The 16,165-nt window shown below is 38.0% G+C and overlaps 1 protein-coding gene across 1 annotated transcript in view; it reads left to right on the top strand.

The window, feature by feature from the left end:
* The window catches only part of LOC143439621 (uncharacterized), a 30,387-nt gene extending 15,173 nt beyond the window's left edge, over nucleotides 1-15,214 (top strand). The window contains 7 exon segments of the mRNA XM_076925948.1: nucleotides 3,117-3,324; nucleotides 4,097-4,236; nucleotides 4,736-4,862; nucleotides 8,813-8,908; nucleotides 10,727-10,809; nucleotides 12,228-13,497; nucleotides 13,500-15,214. Coding sequence (XP_076782063.1) covers nucleotides 3,294-3,324; nucleotides 4,097-4,236; nucleotides 4,736-4,862; nucleotides 8,813-8,908; nucleotides 10,727-10,809; nucleotides 12,228-13,497; nucleotides 13,500-13,546 — 1,794 coding nt within the window. The 5' untranslated portion in view covers nucleotides 3,117-3,293 and the 3' untranslated portion in view covers nucleotides 13,547-15,214.
* Nucleotides 15,215-16,165: the final 951 nt, after the last annotated feature.

Below are 16,165 nucleotides of genomic sequence, written 5' to 3'. Positions count from 1 at the left end.
GGTTTTGAAATGTGCTCTTTTATGTTTTTTTCTGTGTCAAATTATTCTCCTTTGCAATAAGTTTTAACACTTGAAGTATTGAGATAAAAGAAGTGACTGGAAGTATAGCTCAGCAGTAAAACTCTTGGTATTGCAGAGGACTGTTGTTTGCTTCACAGCACCTGTGTGGCAGCTCACAACAGTTGTTTCTCCATTTCTAGAGGATATGACGTTGTCTTTTGATCTCTACATGCACCCGGAGCACACATGATGCATATACATACACACAGACAAAAGACATAAAAATCAGTCATTTTTTAATTGAGACAAAATAAAACAAAACTTAGCCCTTATTGATCTATTCAGTGATGATCCATATATTCACAGTATCCTACATTACCCCTGTGTAAATCTTGAACTTTTCTATAACTTCAAACTGAAACTGAAAATCCCTTAAAGAATAACTCTTCAATTCTCTTCTCCATTGCCCCTGGAAAAAAAGCATTTTGTTTTATGCCTTTGTGAATGAATCTGACTTCTTAGACCTCATGTAAGTGAAATCACATATCTGCCCTTCTTTGTTTTGCTAATTTCTTTTAGCACAATGTCTTCATTTTTTATTTATATCTATTGTAGCAGGTATTAGAACTTCCTTCCTTTTAAGGCTGATTAATATTCCATACATTTCCTTATCCATACTTCTTGCTAACTCTTATAAACTTTTCTTTTCCCTGTTTTCCTCTCTGTCCCTGTTCCTTTCTCTGTTTCTTTTTCCTTATCTTGCTTTCTCCCCCTCCCCCTACGTGTACTTCCTTAATGTCTGGGACTACACACAGTTAGTTATGTGAACCCTTTAAGGCTGTAGAAGTTAACCTTTATGATTGTGCTCTTGGTATCCAACTCATACCTGAAGGTGTTTGGATTTGTTTGTTATTGTTGTTGTTTTAACTTAAGACCATTTTTTTGTGACTATAATGAAAATAAAGATCAACTTACATTTTAAATTAAGAGTTTTAAAACAGTGATCATAATGGTTCTTTGATACTGAATTGTTTTGTCCCCTTATTGAAAATTGTTTGTCTACCCATAACAGATTTCTTCCTAGCTCCTTGATTTGACTTTTTGTGTATATGTTAGTCATTTTTCATGACTGTGTAAGTCTGGAATTGTAACTCTTTTAAGTTTGCCTTACTTTTAAACATTGTTCTTAGAGTTCTGAATTTTTTGCAGTCTCTCTTTTGTCTCCCCCCCCCCCCCCATTTAGTGTTTGGTCATCTACTGTTGAGGCCTACCCTTAAGAGTGGTTTGTTTTACCCAGTGAGACACCCTTGGAGAGAACTGATTTTCATATGGAGGCAGTTACCAGTTGAAGATAGTTTCTGGGTTAGGAATTGAACTTATATACATTTGCTCTTCCAGTTCTGTTTCCAGTTTCTGGCTATTCTGAATAGAGCAGCAGTGAACATGGTTGAGCAAGTGTCTCTATAAGTAGGATGAAGGATCTTTTGGGTATATACCCAATAATGATATAGACAAATCTCAAGTTAGATTACTCCCAGCTTTCTGAGGAAGCACCACATTGATTTCCATCATTGCTGTACATGCTTGCACCCCCTGAGCAACATCCTTTCCAGCATGAGCATTCATCTGTTTTATTGATCTTGGGCATTCTGGCTGGTGTATAGTGAAATTTTAAAGTAGTTTTGATTTACATTTCCCTGTGACTAACAATACTGAACATTCTTTAAGTGCTTCTTATCCATTTGTGTGTCTTCTTTTGAGAATTCTCTGTTTAGATCTGTACCCTACTTTTAAATTGGGTTATTTGTTTTCATAATATCTGGTTTTTTAAGTTCTTTATATAGTTTAGATATTAGCTCTCTATCAGAAATATAGTCAGCAAAAATCTTTTCTTATTCTGTGGCCTGCTACTTTCTCCAAATGATGATGTCCTTTGTCATACAGAAACTTTTCAGTTTCATGAGGATCTATCGTTCTTTCTGGGTCTTCAATTTGATTCCATTGATCAATGTCTGTTACTGCTTCTACTGTTGTTTTGTTCAGAAAGTTTTTTTCTCATTCCAGTGAGTTCAAACTATTCCCTATGTTCTTTTCTACCAGATTTAGTCTATCTGGCCTTATGTTGATCAATTTGGAATTGAATTTTGTGCAAGGTGAAAAATATGTCTATTTAGATTCTTCTACATACAGCCATCAAATTTGACCAGCATCATTAATTGAAGGTGCTATCTTTCTTCACACTTTTTTTTCTTTCAAAAGTCAGTTGCCACTCAATGCCTCCCTGTTAGCTTTTTGAAGCACACATAGTTAATCACTCTCAACCATGCTGCTTACAGCACTACAGAATGCTAGAAAGGATTCTTTACACCCTCTGAACTTGCTAACCATCATTTTACAGTCTTGAGGTTAGTTTTGAGTTTTGATACTTTGTGATTTTCAGTTTGTAGCTTTTAACTTTTTCAAGTTTTAAATAAACTTAAATTTTTACAAAAAAAAAATGTTGCCCATTGGTGTATGGACTTATGACTGGGTGTTAAATGTGATTCCATTTATCAGTGTGCCTGTTTTAATGTCAACTCATGCTGTTTTTATAGTTCTGTTTTTGTAATACAATTTGAAAATTGAGGATGGTAATACTTCCAGCAGTTCTTTTATTATTCAGGATATTTTATATTCAGAATCATATATATATATTTTTTTCTAGAGTCATATATATGTATGTGTGTTTGTGTGTATGTGTGTGTGTATGCGTGTGTGTGTATGTATGCTATTGTAAAGATATTATTTTCCTGATTTCTTTCACAGTCCATTTGAATTCATGTATATAAAGGCTACTGATTTTTGTGTAGTGATTTTGTATCCTGCTGCTTTATTAAAAGTGTATATCAGCTCTAGGAATTTCCTAATGGAGTTTTTAGGATCACTTACATATATAATCATAATATCTGTGATTAAAAATCAATAAACTCTCTTTTTCTCTTTTTCTTTATTTTCCATCAATTGTATTATTGTTCTAGCTAAACTTTAAGTACTATATTGAATAGGTATGAATACAGTGACCAGTTTTGCCTTGTTTCTGATGTTAGTGGTAATGCTTTGTATTTCTCTTGATTTAGATTGATAATCTGTCTGATTATGAGTCAAGAGGAAATGTGAAGAAACAAAATTCAGTGTTCTCTTCACTAAAGAAGAGAGACAGCCTTTGAAGACCCCCTTGTGGCAGTTGTCAGCTTGGAAAAGCAGTGCTTCTTCAAGTACTCCCACATTCAGCTAAGGTTACCTGTGCCCCACAAATGGCTACCATCAGTCTATCTCCCAAGTTGGGTAAGTTCTTATGTTCTTGCTCTCAGTAAATGATCTTGTATGTTTCTTATCACTGGTAGGATAGAGGAGATACAAATATGTAAGCTGTTGAGCCAGGATGAGTGAGCTGAACAGTGTAGTTAGTCTGTGTTATTGACTGAGGGCATGTGGGTTGGAGACAAAGAAGAGCATGTGTATAGTTGGCATATATAGTGAAGAAGGTAAAGGTGAGGCCAATCTTATGTGATCTGTTGTTTTCATAAATTTGAAAAAGGCAGCAGCTTTACCTCTTAGGACTTCAGTTTTCTCACTAAGAAACAGGAACTGCGTAGAGGTTGAATATCCCTAATCTAAAACCAAAATCTGAAACTTTATGAGGGTAGCCATGATGGCACTTGAGGAAACTTTTAAACTTTACCTCATAAGACAGGTTAGTCAGAGTACCTCTGTTGTAAAAGTACATAAAATGATCTTCAGCTATGTGTGTTAACTGTGAAGCATAAATGGATTCTGCATTTAAACATCAATATCATTCCTAAGACATATATATATTTATGCAAAGATCTCACGACTTAATGGATCTAAGCAAGTCATAGATATATTGCTAAGCAAGTCATAGATATATATCTAAGCAAGTCATGTAGGATATATTGCTGCTTCTGGTTGTGTATCACCAGCACCTTCTCTGTTCTTCTTTGTGAATATGGAAAAGATTGTGTCAGTGTTGGCACTTACTTGAGTATGCTTACTAAGTGGGTAGATGAATCACAAGGACTTTAATTTCTTGCCTTAGCTATGTCCTCTCTGGGCTCTGCAGATAACCAGGAATCAGAATTTCCTCTTCCGTCAAAATATGATTCTTGTCAGCAGAATTTGGGTTTGTTTGCTTGCCATGCTCCAGAGCCTGATACACCAGCTCATGTTTCTTCTCAGGTACGTAAGATCACAAGGCCCAAGGGTGGGACAGGTACATTTTAGGACACTACCACCATCACTATGTGTTGGAATTCTTGTTTATCTAGGTCAATGAATGCCTGGTCAAGAACCAGCACACCAAGGAAGGTTTGATGGCAGTAATCATATTGGGGAAGTTAGAGATTGTTTGTGTAACTAGTGCTTCCTTCATGTTTGCATAGTGCTCAGAATCAACTTTCTGTCATAGAGACAGAAAGGAGTAAGGCTACAAGCTCTCAGCCATCCTAGATATGAAAAGAAATTTTCTTCTTGTCAGAGTTGTATTTGAAACAATAAGACAGGTTAAGGTCAACTCAGCAGAGACGCTGTCTGGGAATATCCTTCTAACACATATACAGAAACCTTCAGCAGACCATATCTAGACAAACCACATCATATCCCTTGTGCCCATATTCTGCCTCTGTTGTCTTCCTATGAGCTGTTTTCTCATTGGCCTCAAATGTGTATGGTATTCCAGGAGTCCGTGACATTTCAAGATATTGCTGTGGACTTTACTGAGAAAGAGTGGCCCCTGTTAGATTCTTCCCAGAGAAAACTATACAAAGATGTAATGCTGGAGAATTACAGCAATCTACGTTCACTGGGTAAGGCTATCATTGTTCCATTCTCTATTCCGGGATAAGATGTTTTATGTAGTAGTACTTGCTGTGACCCAAACCTACATGGGCTTTGTAACAAAGTTGAAAGCAAACAGAGCTGGTACCTACCCTCATAGGTCCTGCCCATTCCATTCAGCTCAGTGGTTTTTAAGTGTGTGACTGAGCTTAACCATGACTGTCTAAAATACAATGTCCCCATTCTTGTCTACAGGGAATGCTCCGTGAATGTAGGAAATTACTGTAAAAGTATTATGACCAAAGGCCAAATTCTTAGCAGTGACATGCGAAGCTGGATGTTGTTGTAGATAGCATGTGATTTCCAAGAGACGTGGGAGGTGGAAATAGAATAAGTGCTGCTGGAGATTGTTGAACAACAGTTTAGCTCCAAATTCAGTGAGAGACTTTTACTCCAGGGAATGAAGTAAAGTTATAGATCAGGATGCCCATTGACCACACACACAGAATCATACACACACACACACAAACACATACAGAGAGAGAGAGAGAGAGAGAGAGAGAGAGAGAGAGAGAGAGAGAGAGAGAGAGAAACATCCATCTAGAGGGAGGGAGGGAGGGAAGGAGGAAGGGAGAGGGGGAAGAGAGAAAGAGAGAGGGTAGGGTGAGGGGAAAAATATTTTATTAAAATTAATTTTGAAAGTTAATTTATTTTTAAAAGTTTTCATTCTTGTCTTGGGGGTGTAACCTAGTAGTAGAGTGCTTTTCTAGATAGTGCAAGGCCTTGATTTTAATTTCTAGCCCTTAAAACAAAAAATGCACATTCTTTTGGATGGCAAATTGTATGAGTGTTTGTAGGCTTGTTTTTTATGGAAGACTTACTATGTTCCTTTGGAAATAATCAAACTCAGGGCTGAAATCAACCAAGTTGAAACAGAAAGAACTATACAAAATATCAACAAAACCAGGAGCTGGTTCTTTGAGAAAATCAACAAGATAGACAAACCCTTAGCCAGACTAACCAAAGGGCGCAGAGACAGTACTCAACTTAATAAAATCAGAACTGAAAAGGGAGACATAACAACAGAAACAGAGGAAATTAAAAAAAATCATCAGATCCTACTACAAAGGCCTATACTCAACAAAATTGGAAAATCTGGATGAAATGGACAATTTTCTAGATAGATACCAGGTACCAAAGTTGAACAAGGAGCAGATAAACCATCTAAACAGTCGGATAACACCTAAAGAAATAGAAGTAGCTATTAAAAATCTTCCCACCAAAAAAAGTCCGGGGCCAGATGGTTTTAGTGCAGAATTTTATCAGACCTTCCAAGAAGACCTAATATCAATTCTCTTCAAACTATTCCACAGAATAGAAACAGAAAGAACAATACCCAATTCGTTCTGTGAAGCTACAATTACTCTCATGCCTAAGCTTCACAAAGACCCAACAAAGAAAGAGAACTACAGACCAATCTCTCTTATGAATATTGATGCAAAAATACTCAATAAAATTCTTGCAAACCGAATCCAAGAACACATCAAAGCAATCATCCATCATGATCAAGTAGGTTTTATCCCAGGAATGCAGGGATGGTTCAATATTCGGAAATCGATCAATGTAATCCACTACATAAATAAACTCAAAGAAAAAAACCACATGATCATCTCACTAGATGCTGAGAAAGCATTTGACAAAATTCAACATCCCTTCATGTTAAAAGGCTTGGAAAGATCAGGAATTCAAGGTCCATACCTAAACATAGTAAAAGCAATATACAGCAAGCCAGTAGCCAACATCAAACTAAATGAAGAGAAACTTGAAGCAATCCCACTAAGATCAGTGACTAGACAAGGCTGCCCACTCTCACCCTACCTATTTAATATAGTACTGGAAGTCTTAGCTAGAGTGATTAGACAACAAAATGAAGTCAAAGGGATACAAATATAGGAAGAAGTCAAAATTTCACTATTTGCAGATGATATGATAGTATACTTAAATGACCCTAAAACTTCCACCAGAGAACTCCTAAACCTGATAAACAACTTCAGTAAAGTGGCTGGATATAAAATCAACTCAAACAAATCAGTAGCCTTCCTCTACTCAAAAGATAAACAGGCTGAGAACAAAATTAGGGAAATGACACCCGTCACAATACTTACAAATAATACAAAATATCTTGGAGTGAATCTAACCAAGCAAGTGAAAGATCTGTATGAGAAGAACTTCAAGTCTCTGAAGAAAGAAATTGAAGAAGATCTCAGAAGATGGAAAGATCTCCCATGCTCCTGGATTGGCAGGATTTAGTAAAAATGGCCATCTTGCCAAAAGCAATCTATAGATTCAATGCAATCCCCATTAAAATTCCAAATCAATTCTTCATAGAGATAGAAAGAGCAATTTGCAAATTCATTTGGAATAACAAAAAACCCAGGATAGTGAGAACTATTCTTAACAACAAAAGAACTTCTGGGGGAATCACCTTCCCTGACCTCAACCTATTCTACAGGCCAATAGTGATAAAAAAAACTGCATGGTATTGGTACAGAGACAGGCGGGAAGATCAATGGAATAGAATTGAAGATCCAAAAATGAGCCCACATACCTATGGTCACTTGATATTTGACAAAGGAGCTAAAACCATCCAGTGGAAAAAGGACAGCACTTTCAACAAATGGTGCTGGTCCAACTGGAGGTCAACATGTAGAAGGATGCAAATCAATCCATTCATATCTCCTTGTACAAAGCTCAAATCCAAGTGGATAAAAGATCTTAACTTAAAACCAGATACACTGAGACTAATAGAATAGAAGGTGGGGAAGACCCTCGAATACGTAGGCACAGGGGATAAATTCCTGAACAGAACACCAATGGCTTATGCTCTAAGATCAAGAATTGACAAATGGGACCTCATAAAATTGCAAAGCTGTAAGGCAAAGGACATTGTCAATAAGACAAAACGGCAACCAACAGATTGGGAAAAGATCTTAACCAATCCTACATCCGATAGAGGGCTAATATCCAAGATATACAAAGAACTCAAGAAATTATACTCCAGACAACCATATAACCCTATTAAAAAATGGGGTATAGAGCTAAACAAGGAATTGTCAACAGAGGAAACTTGAATCGCTGAGAAGCACCTTAAGAAATGCTCAACATCCTTAGTCATCAGGGAAATGCGAATCAAAACAACCCTGAAATACCACCTCACACCAATCAGAATGGCTAAGATCAAAAACTCAGGTGATAGTAGATGCTGGCGAGGATGCAGAGAAAGAGGAACACTCCTCTATTTTTGGTGGGATTGCAAGCTGGTACAACCACTCTGGAAATCAGTCTGGCAGTTCCTCAGAAAACTGGACATAGCATTACCTGAGGATCCAGCTATACCACTCCTGGGCATGTACCCAGAAGATGCTCCACTATATAATAAGGACATATGCTCCACTATGTTCATAAAAGCTTTATTTATAATTCCCATAGAAGCTGGAAAGAACCAAGATGTCCCTCAACAGAGGAAAGGATACAAAAATGTGGTACATCTACACAATGGAGTATTACTCAACTATTAAAAATAATGAATTCGAGACATTTTTAGGTAAATGATGGATCAATAAATTATCATCCTGAGTGAGTTAACCCAATCACAAAAGAACACACATGGTATTTGCTCACTGATAAGTGGATGTTAGCCCAAAAGCTTGGAATAGCGAAGACTCTACCCACAGATCACATGAAGCTCATGAAGAAGGAAGACCAAGAGGGGATGCCTCAGTTCTACTTAGAACAAGTAACAAAAATACTCAAGGGAGCAAATATGGAAACAAAACATGGGACAGAGACTGAAGGAGGGGCCATCAGGAGACCATTCCACCTGGGTATTCATCCCATGTACAGTCACCTAAGCTAGACACTGATGTGGATGGCTGGAAGTGCATGCTCCTTTTTCAACATTGTCCTTTTCCATGAGTAGGTTATCAGTTTGGCAAACCCCACCTCATCTCACACCTAGAGCAAGAAGAAGAGCTGAGAATGGAGAAGAGATGCATTCAGCAGTGTCCTTCTCCAGGTGAGTGAGCACCAGGCACAAAGGGGTAATTTTGGCTGTCAGTTCTTTTTCAGTGATTTCAGTGAGGGGTATACATTGTGGCTTTCCTGTTTCTGTTACAAAATAACCTTGATGTGTATTTAGCCTTAATTTTTATCAGTTCCAGAGTTTGGTGCCATCATCCTGGTGTAGGCTGTGTTATAGCACGTTGTTGCATTTGTATAATAGGTAGAAAGTAACTTAAGGGAGTAAGAGTTTATTTAGTTACAGTTTCAAGCTAAAGTCCATCATGGCAGGAAAGGCCTGGCAACAGGAAGGTGAAGTGACTGATAACTTCATATGTATCTTCCTGATGTAGAAAGAGATACAAATACTATACTTAGCTCACTTGTCCTTTATATTCAATATGCGCCCCCATCTCCACCTAGTCCATGGGATGCTCCAGCCCACATTTAGGATGGGTATCCTGGATCCAGCATGGCCTTTGTAGGGAATGACATGGTTTCTGCCCCTGGAACAGGGCCCTCGGGACATAGGCCTCCACAAGTATCAATGTCTGCTGTAGGTATGTCTTCTTTGTATAATAATTACATATTTTCACATTCCTACAAAGGGTGTCCTCTCTGTTACGTTAGTGACTCCATAATGATCAGAGACAACACGAGTCAGGGAGATAAAGGTGTGGCTAATGTAAATGCTGAATGGTAAATACTGGGACCTTCAGTACAGCCCTTAAGGCTATGAGAAAGAGCTCTAAATACATGAGTTGAAAATATATAATTTCTCAACAATGCAAAAAATAAGGATGCAATATGAATTATGTGAGGGGCTTCACGAATCTAAAGGAACAAAGACAGCTACACTATGAGCCAGCTTGTCAGAAAGATACAACAATAGGCAAATTCTTGAGTTGAAGGTTAGCCTAGGACAGCGAGGTTAAGTCCAAGTGTGGTAGAAATGGTAATTTCAGGGCATGGTCCCACCCAACACCCAACCAGCTTATCGGTGGAGCTTTACAAAGACAGACTGATCTCTGAATTCTTTTGCAATGTCAAGAAAAAAAATATGTGCTTGCTGTCTCCTAAGAATCAAATGGCTGGGGTCATAGGATGCTGATCCATTAGGTAATCAAAAGGAAACATGGAGTAAAAGACTAGAGTGATATGTAAAGTAAAAGCCTAGACCTGTGTTATGCAGGAGATGAGTTGTCCAGAGAATTTTTTAGGATAGAAAGAACTGACATACACACACACAAGCAAGCATGGCATGGACAGAAAGATATTTTAAAATAACAAGCAACCAGAATATAGACAGAGAAATCTCCAGAGAGAAAGAAGACTAAAAAAGCTGTATCAAGCAGGTCATCAGCACAGGTCCACAATTCAAGTTGTTCTTTTCATCTCTCCCAGACACCTCTTCTATCAGAACCCCTCTTCAAACTGATGCTGGTCCTTGGCACCTCACAATAAGTCCCACTCCTTTAAAAATTCTGCCATGGCAGTGTCACTAAACCAACTCTTTAACATGTAGATTCTTGAATAAATACATTCAAAACAAACATTAATATGGAAGTATATCTGATAACGAGAACTAGGAAATGAAGTGTTCTTTGTCTTACTATTCGTTTCATAAACCTTTTAGTCAGTAGATTTCATCTCTGTGTTCCTTTAGCTTTAAATTCAACACTTAACCATCATTTATTCATTTGTATGTTCTTCGTTTTTGTCTTGACTTTTTTGTATATCATGAATTGTGTATCATTTACTGAGAAGTTTACTTTTCATTCCCATCATCTTACTTTCTTTTGAATGTGTCAAATTTTCCAGTGTTTTCTTTCAGATTGGGGAACTACATCTAAAATCAAATGGTCCATTCTTGTGGAAGATATTTTTGGGAAGGAAGCGTCTGATGGTGTAAGATTGGTAAGATTTCCTTAGGCTTAATGTGTCTTCTCCATTGGGTAAACTCGATGCAGCTACTAGTCAGCTCATTCAAGGACCAGTCACGTGACAGACTCTGGAGGAAACAGGACTTCCACAAGTGCTAAGTTACAGTTGTTCCTTGGTATTTGCATTCCATTGAGCTGGACTCAGTGAGCTCCCTGCAGATACCAAAATCTAAGAGTGATTAGTTTCTTTATATAAAATGCCACTTTGTAATGTCTCATAGAACCTGTACATATCTTTCTATATGCACTGCATTATCATTATGTTGCCCGTAATACATAATATAGTGTGGTATATAACGTGTAAATATCTTTGTTATTGTATTGTCTAGATAGTAATGACAAAAGATTGCATATTTTTGGCATAGATATAGCGATTTTTGTCTTTAAATTGTTTGTGACTAAGATTGCTGAAATCTTGATGTAGAACTCATTGAGACCCACTATATCATGAATTTGGGCAGGATCCCAGCCCCAGACATTCTCCTTTAGAATTCAGATAAGTAAATATTTCTGTAATGCATGACGGAGCTTAATTTAGTTTTAGACAGTGAACAAAGCTGCATGCGAAGAAGCTCTGTAATAGAGTACACATGGATCCTTACAGCACAGCAGCCAACTTTCTGCTTTTACTTTATTTTTAACTAGGCAAAAGCTTGTATAACCCAGGCTAGCCTGGTACTCCAAATCTTTTGCTTTGCTTTAGCCTTCTGAATTGGTATTACAAGTGAGTGCTTACAACCACTTCAAGCCTCCTTTTCTCTTTGATGAAGCTCAAATGAAACAGGAACAGTGATATAGTTTGGGCTGTTATTGCTCTATAAAACACCATGAGCAAAAGTAATTTGGGAAGGAAAAGTTTTATTTGGCTTACACTTCCACATCCATAGTTCGTCACTGAAGGAAGTCAGAACAGGAACTAAAACAGGGTGGGAACCTGGAGGCAGGTACTAGTGGGAGAGGCCATGGGGACATTCTGTTTATTGGCTTTCTCAGTCTGCTTTCTTACAGAACCACCAATTCAGGATGGCCTCATCTACAATGGGTTGTACCCTCCTTGCATTAATAACTAATTAAGAAAATGCCCTTCCTGCAGGCTTGCCTACAGCCCCGTCTTATGGAAGCAGTTTGTTAATTGAGTTTTCCTCCTCTAAGATGAGTTTAGCTTGTATCACTTGTCCATTGTCATAAAACTATTCAGCACAGTTATAGTAATGTGTTTCTATTGGTGCTAATTTATTCAGAGGTAAGGTTTAAGGAGGCTGGGGCTATATACTAATGCTAAAGCTTATTGTTGTATACTTATCAGGGCTGTCAACCATTAGCACCAAAAACATAAAATGAAATAAGGAATGTTATAAATGTCAAAGTTAGCTCTCATCTCTTAACCAACAGGAAACATCTCATCTTTTGGAGAAATCTTCTAAATTCACCCATTTGTTTGAAGTCTTTAATATTGGCCCTCACCTTACTCAACCAATAGGAAGGCCCACAAGCAAGAGACCCTATCACCACCACAGCTGTGGAGCTGCTTTCAAGAAAAGGATTCACCTGACTCAACACATGAGCATGTATGATATGAGAAAAATGCATGAATGTCACCAGTGCCAGAAAGCCTTCACGACCAGTGCTTCTCTTACAAGACACCGTAGAATTCACACTGGAGAGAAGCCTTATGAGTGTAGCAGCTGTGGCAAAGCCTTCAATGACCCCTCAGCTCTAAGGAGCCACACAAGAACTCATTTGAAAGAAAAGCCCTTTGACTGCAGTCAGTGTGGTAATGCCTTCCGTACCCTCTCTGCTCTTAAGATACATATGCGAGTTCATACTGGTGAAAGACCCTACAAATGTGATGAGTGTGGCAAAGCCTATGGCAGGAGCTGCCATCTCATTGCCCACAAGCGAACACATACTGGAGAGAGGCCCTATGAATGTCAGGACTGTGGAAAAGCCTTCCAGCACCCCTCCCACCTGAAGGAACATGTCAGAAACCATACTGGGGAAAAGCCTTATGAATGTACACAGTGTGGCAAAGCCTTCCGATGGAAGTCCAACTTCAATTTGCATAAGAAGAACCACATGGTGGAAAAAACCTATGAGTGCAGAGAATGTGGGAGGTCCTTCAGTGACCTCCTATCAAGAAGGAAACACATGAGGATTCATATTGTAAAGAAACCAGTCGAGTGTAGACTATGTGGGAAAACCTTTCGAAACCAGTCCATCCTGAAAACACACATGAACTCTCACACTGGGGAGAAACCTTATGGCTGTGATCTCTGTGGCAAAGCCTTCAGTGCTAGTTCCAACCTCACTGCACATAGGAAGATTCACACTCAAGAGAGACGCTATGAATGTACTTCCTGTGGGAAGGTCTTCAGTGATTACCTGTCACGAAGGAGGCACATGAGCATCCATCTTGTCAAGAAGCGGGTAGATTGTAGGCAGTGCGGAAAAGCCTTCAGGAACCAATCCACCCTGAAGACACACATGAGAAGCCACACAGGTGAGAAGCCATATGAGTGTGACCATTGTGGAAAAGCTTTCAGCATAGGATCCAATCTTAATGTACATCGAAGGATCCATACTGGGGAAAAGCCTTATGAATGCCTTGTTTGTGGAAAAGCCTTCAGTGACCATTCATCCCTTAGGAGTCATGTGAAAACCCACCGGGGGAGAAGCTCTTTACACCAACTGTGTGCAAAAGGTTTCAGTGAATACCCGGATGCAGAGGAAACCTGGCAAGCATAAGTAGTCACAAATCTTTCATGACTTCTCCACATAGAGAACACAAAACATCACATGGAACTTAAGAGAAATCCAGTTTGTAGAAAGATTGAAAAGACCTAAGTTGGTATTCAGCAACTGGGATCTCTATGAGAACCTAGAGACTTGGAAAAGTTTGTATTAACAAGAAACTTTCAACATACATCATGCTCTCAGACACACAAGAACAGCAGAGAGTCTTCAGCCTGTGTATTTAGTGTTAAAGTCAACAACACTTCGTGAGCACAGTAGAGTGAATCCAATCAATACAGAGATTAGGGAAATCTTAACTCATCTCACATTTGTTCCTCATGGGAGAAATCAGAGTAAAGAAAAAATCTCAGAAGTAAGAAACATGAAAAAGTGCATTAAAAAGTGGAAGGCAAACTGGCCAGCTCCTTATTATTATTGGCTCACAAACCAAGATGCTTCTTTTTAAAAAGAAAGATCTGCCAGAGGCAGTACATGACACTCCAATTCTAATATACATGCTGTTTATAAAAACCTTCTTTTAAGGCTTTAGTCAGTAGCATTGGCTCTCAACCTGGAGCAGTTTTGCTCTCCTGGGCATTTTTGTCAGTGTCTGGGAAGATTTTGGTTTTGAGAATGGAGGGAGAGGTGCTACTGACATCACAGATGCTGTCAAATGCCTATGATGTACATGAGTCTTCCGTATCAAAGAATTATATGTACTGCTATAAAAGTACTGAGTTTGAGAATAATCTCATTCATTTCTTAGTTATTGTGATTCCTGTGAACATTCACATGAGGAGAAAATTTTTTACAGCTTTTTTAAAGAAAAACCACAATGTAGTTCTAAAATAGATGAAAACTAACACTGCTGATAAACTCCATGAAGATGATTTTAGGCACAGTCCCCTGGTGTATGAATGTAGGGTTGTATTTACAAGTCTTTTGATGACAACTGACTTCAGCTCTTTAGTTTTCTTGATCTTATTTTTAGGGATATGGTTCTGTGAATTACTCTTAGTCCCCATCATAAACAATTGAATATAGTATTTTTTTACTATAGCTTTGAAAATTATATCTTTATTTCACTTTAGTAACCTTATCCTGACCAGTGGCATAATTAGACTTGTGTGATACTATGTACTGGGTAATGTGAGTATTTTTGAGTACCTGTGCCATGTGTATTGTGGTCAAAGCAGGAAGCTTCCTAACAGATCCTTCAATGGATCTGTTTTGGCTTTCTGTCCAAAAGAATAACAAAGATCTATAGGATTTCCCATATCTATTTAAACTTCTTCTCTAGCAGAAGAATCACAGTTTTATCTGATTATCAAATAATGCCACTATAAGAAATCGTTTTCAGTTTCTTATGCAACTCTATTCTCTACATACCATTACCCTGGCCATTGACTCATAAACAGAGATGTGTGTGGCATTCTGAGAAAAAGCTCTTGGAAAAATGTCTGATCTTTTTTTAATTCATTGTGTGACCCTGAAGATGAAAACCACAGTCCAAAGAGGACAGAATAGAGAAGTCACAGTGATCCTAGTCTGTATTGTGGCTTCTGAAAACATTTACATTGGTACTCTATTTATTAAATCTAAACTTTCTGTTCCCCGAGAAAATAAAATTGATTACAAGTTTACAATGGGACTGATATTTGTTTCCCTGTTTGTTTTATTGATTGGAAGTGAGTTTTCTCCCCTGTTGAATTCTGTTCAAAACTGATAGACTCCTTTCTCTGAAAAGTTAACCACTGCTAACTTTATATACAGGTTTAATGAGTATCCAATTAGATACAGATTTTTAAATACTTTAAATCAAGTATTCATGTGACATTTCAAGTTGATGTGTTATGCTTTTGGCAGTTGTATATAGATACACTGCAGGTTACTATAGGAGTACATCCCAATAAAGTACATCTCAATAAACCTATCATTAGTCAGAAACAAAGTAGCAACCTCAATACATCCTAAGACTTCTGGTATGTTTGTGCAGGGGTTGGAGGCCAGAAGATATCTGATACCATGTGTACAAGAATCAACACTATGCTTTTGGGTTCAGAATACAGATATACATAGCAGCATAATGATAAATGCTCTGAGGAAAGGCAACATGAGGGTTTATGTCTAAAGATCAAGAATGTTAAATCTCTGCTATGGGTGTAGATATGCCTAGTTAACTTGCCTTTTCAGGAAACAGTGTTACACAGAAGTCCTCAGGAAATAACTACATTTCAGCTTCATAGTGTTTTAAAATATATCAACTAGGAAGAGGGCTTATTATGCCTGTTGAATAATGGTATGTGTATTTAATTTGCTATGGCAGGGCAATTCCAGCTCTCTGAACTTTCTGCATTTGTTTCATTCTGTTGTTGTTTGCTTAACCGTATCAAAACTTGACTTTCCTTGCTGTTTTTAAAAGCACCTGAATCTATAATTCCCTTACCCTTCTCCAGTGCTAGAGATAGAACCCAGGGCTCTGGGCATACTGAGTAAGTACTGTACCCTCAAGTGACACTCCAGCCCAGACCTTCATTCATAAGTATTTGCTCTATGTTTTGCTTTGGTGCCTTAAATCTTACCTTGTTTTAGCCCTT

The sequence above is a fragment of the Arvicanthis niloticus genome, chromosome 27 (assembly GCF_011762505.2).
Source record: "Arvicanthis niloticus isolate mArvNil1 chromosome 27, mArvNil1.pat.X, whole genome shotgun sequence".
Classification (NCBI taxonomy): domain Eukaryota; kingdom Metazoa; phylum Chordata; class Mammalia; order Rodentia; family Muridae; genus Arvicanthis; species Arvicanthis niloticus.
This window is presented reverse-complemented; position numbering and strand designations above follow the sequence as displayed.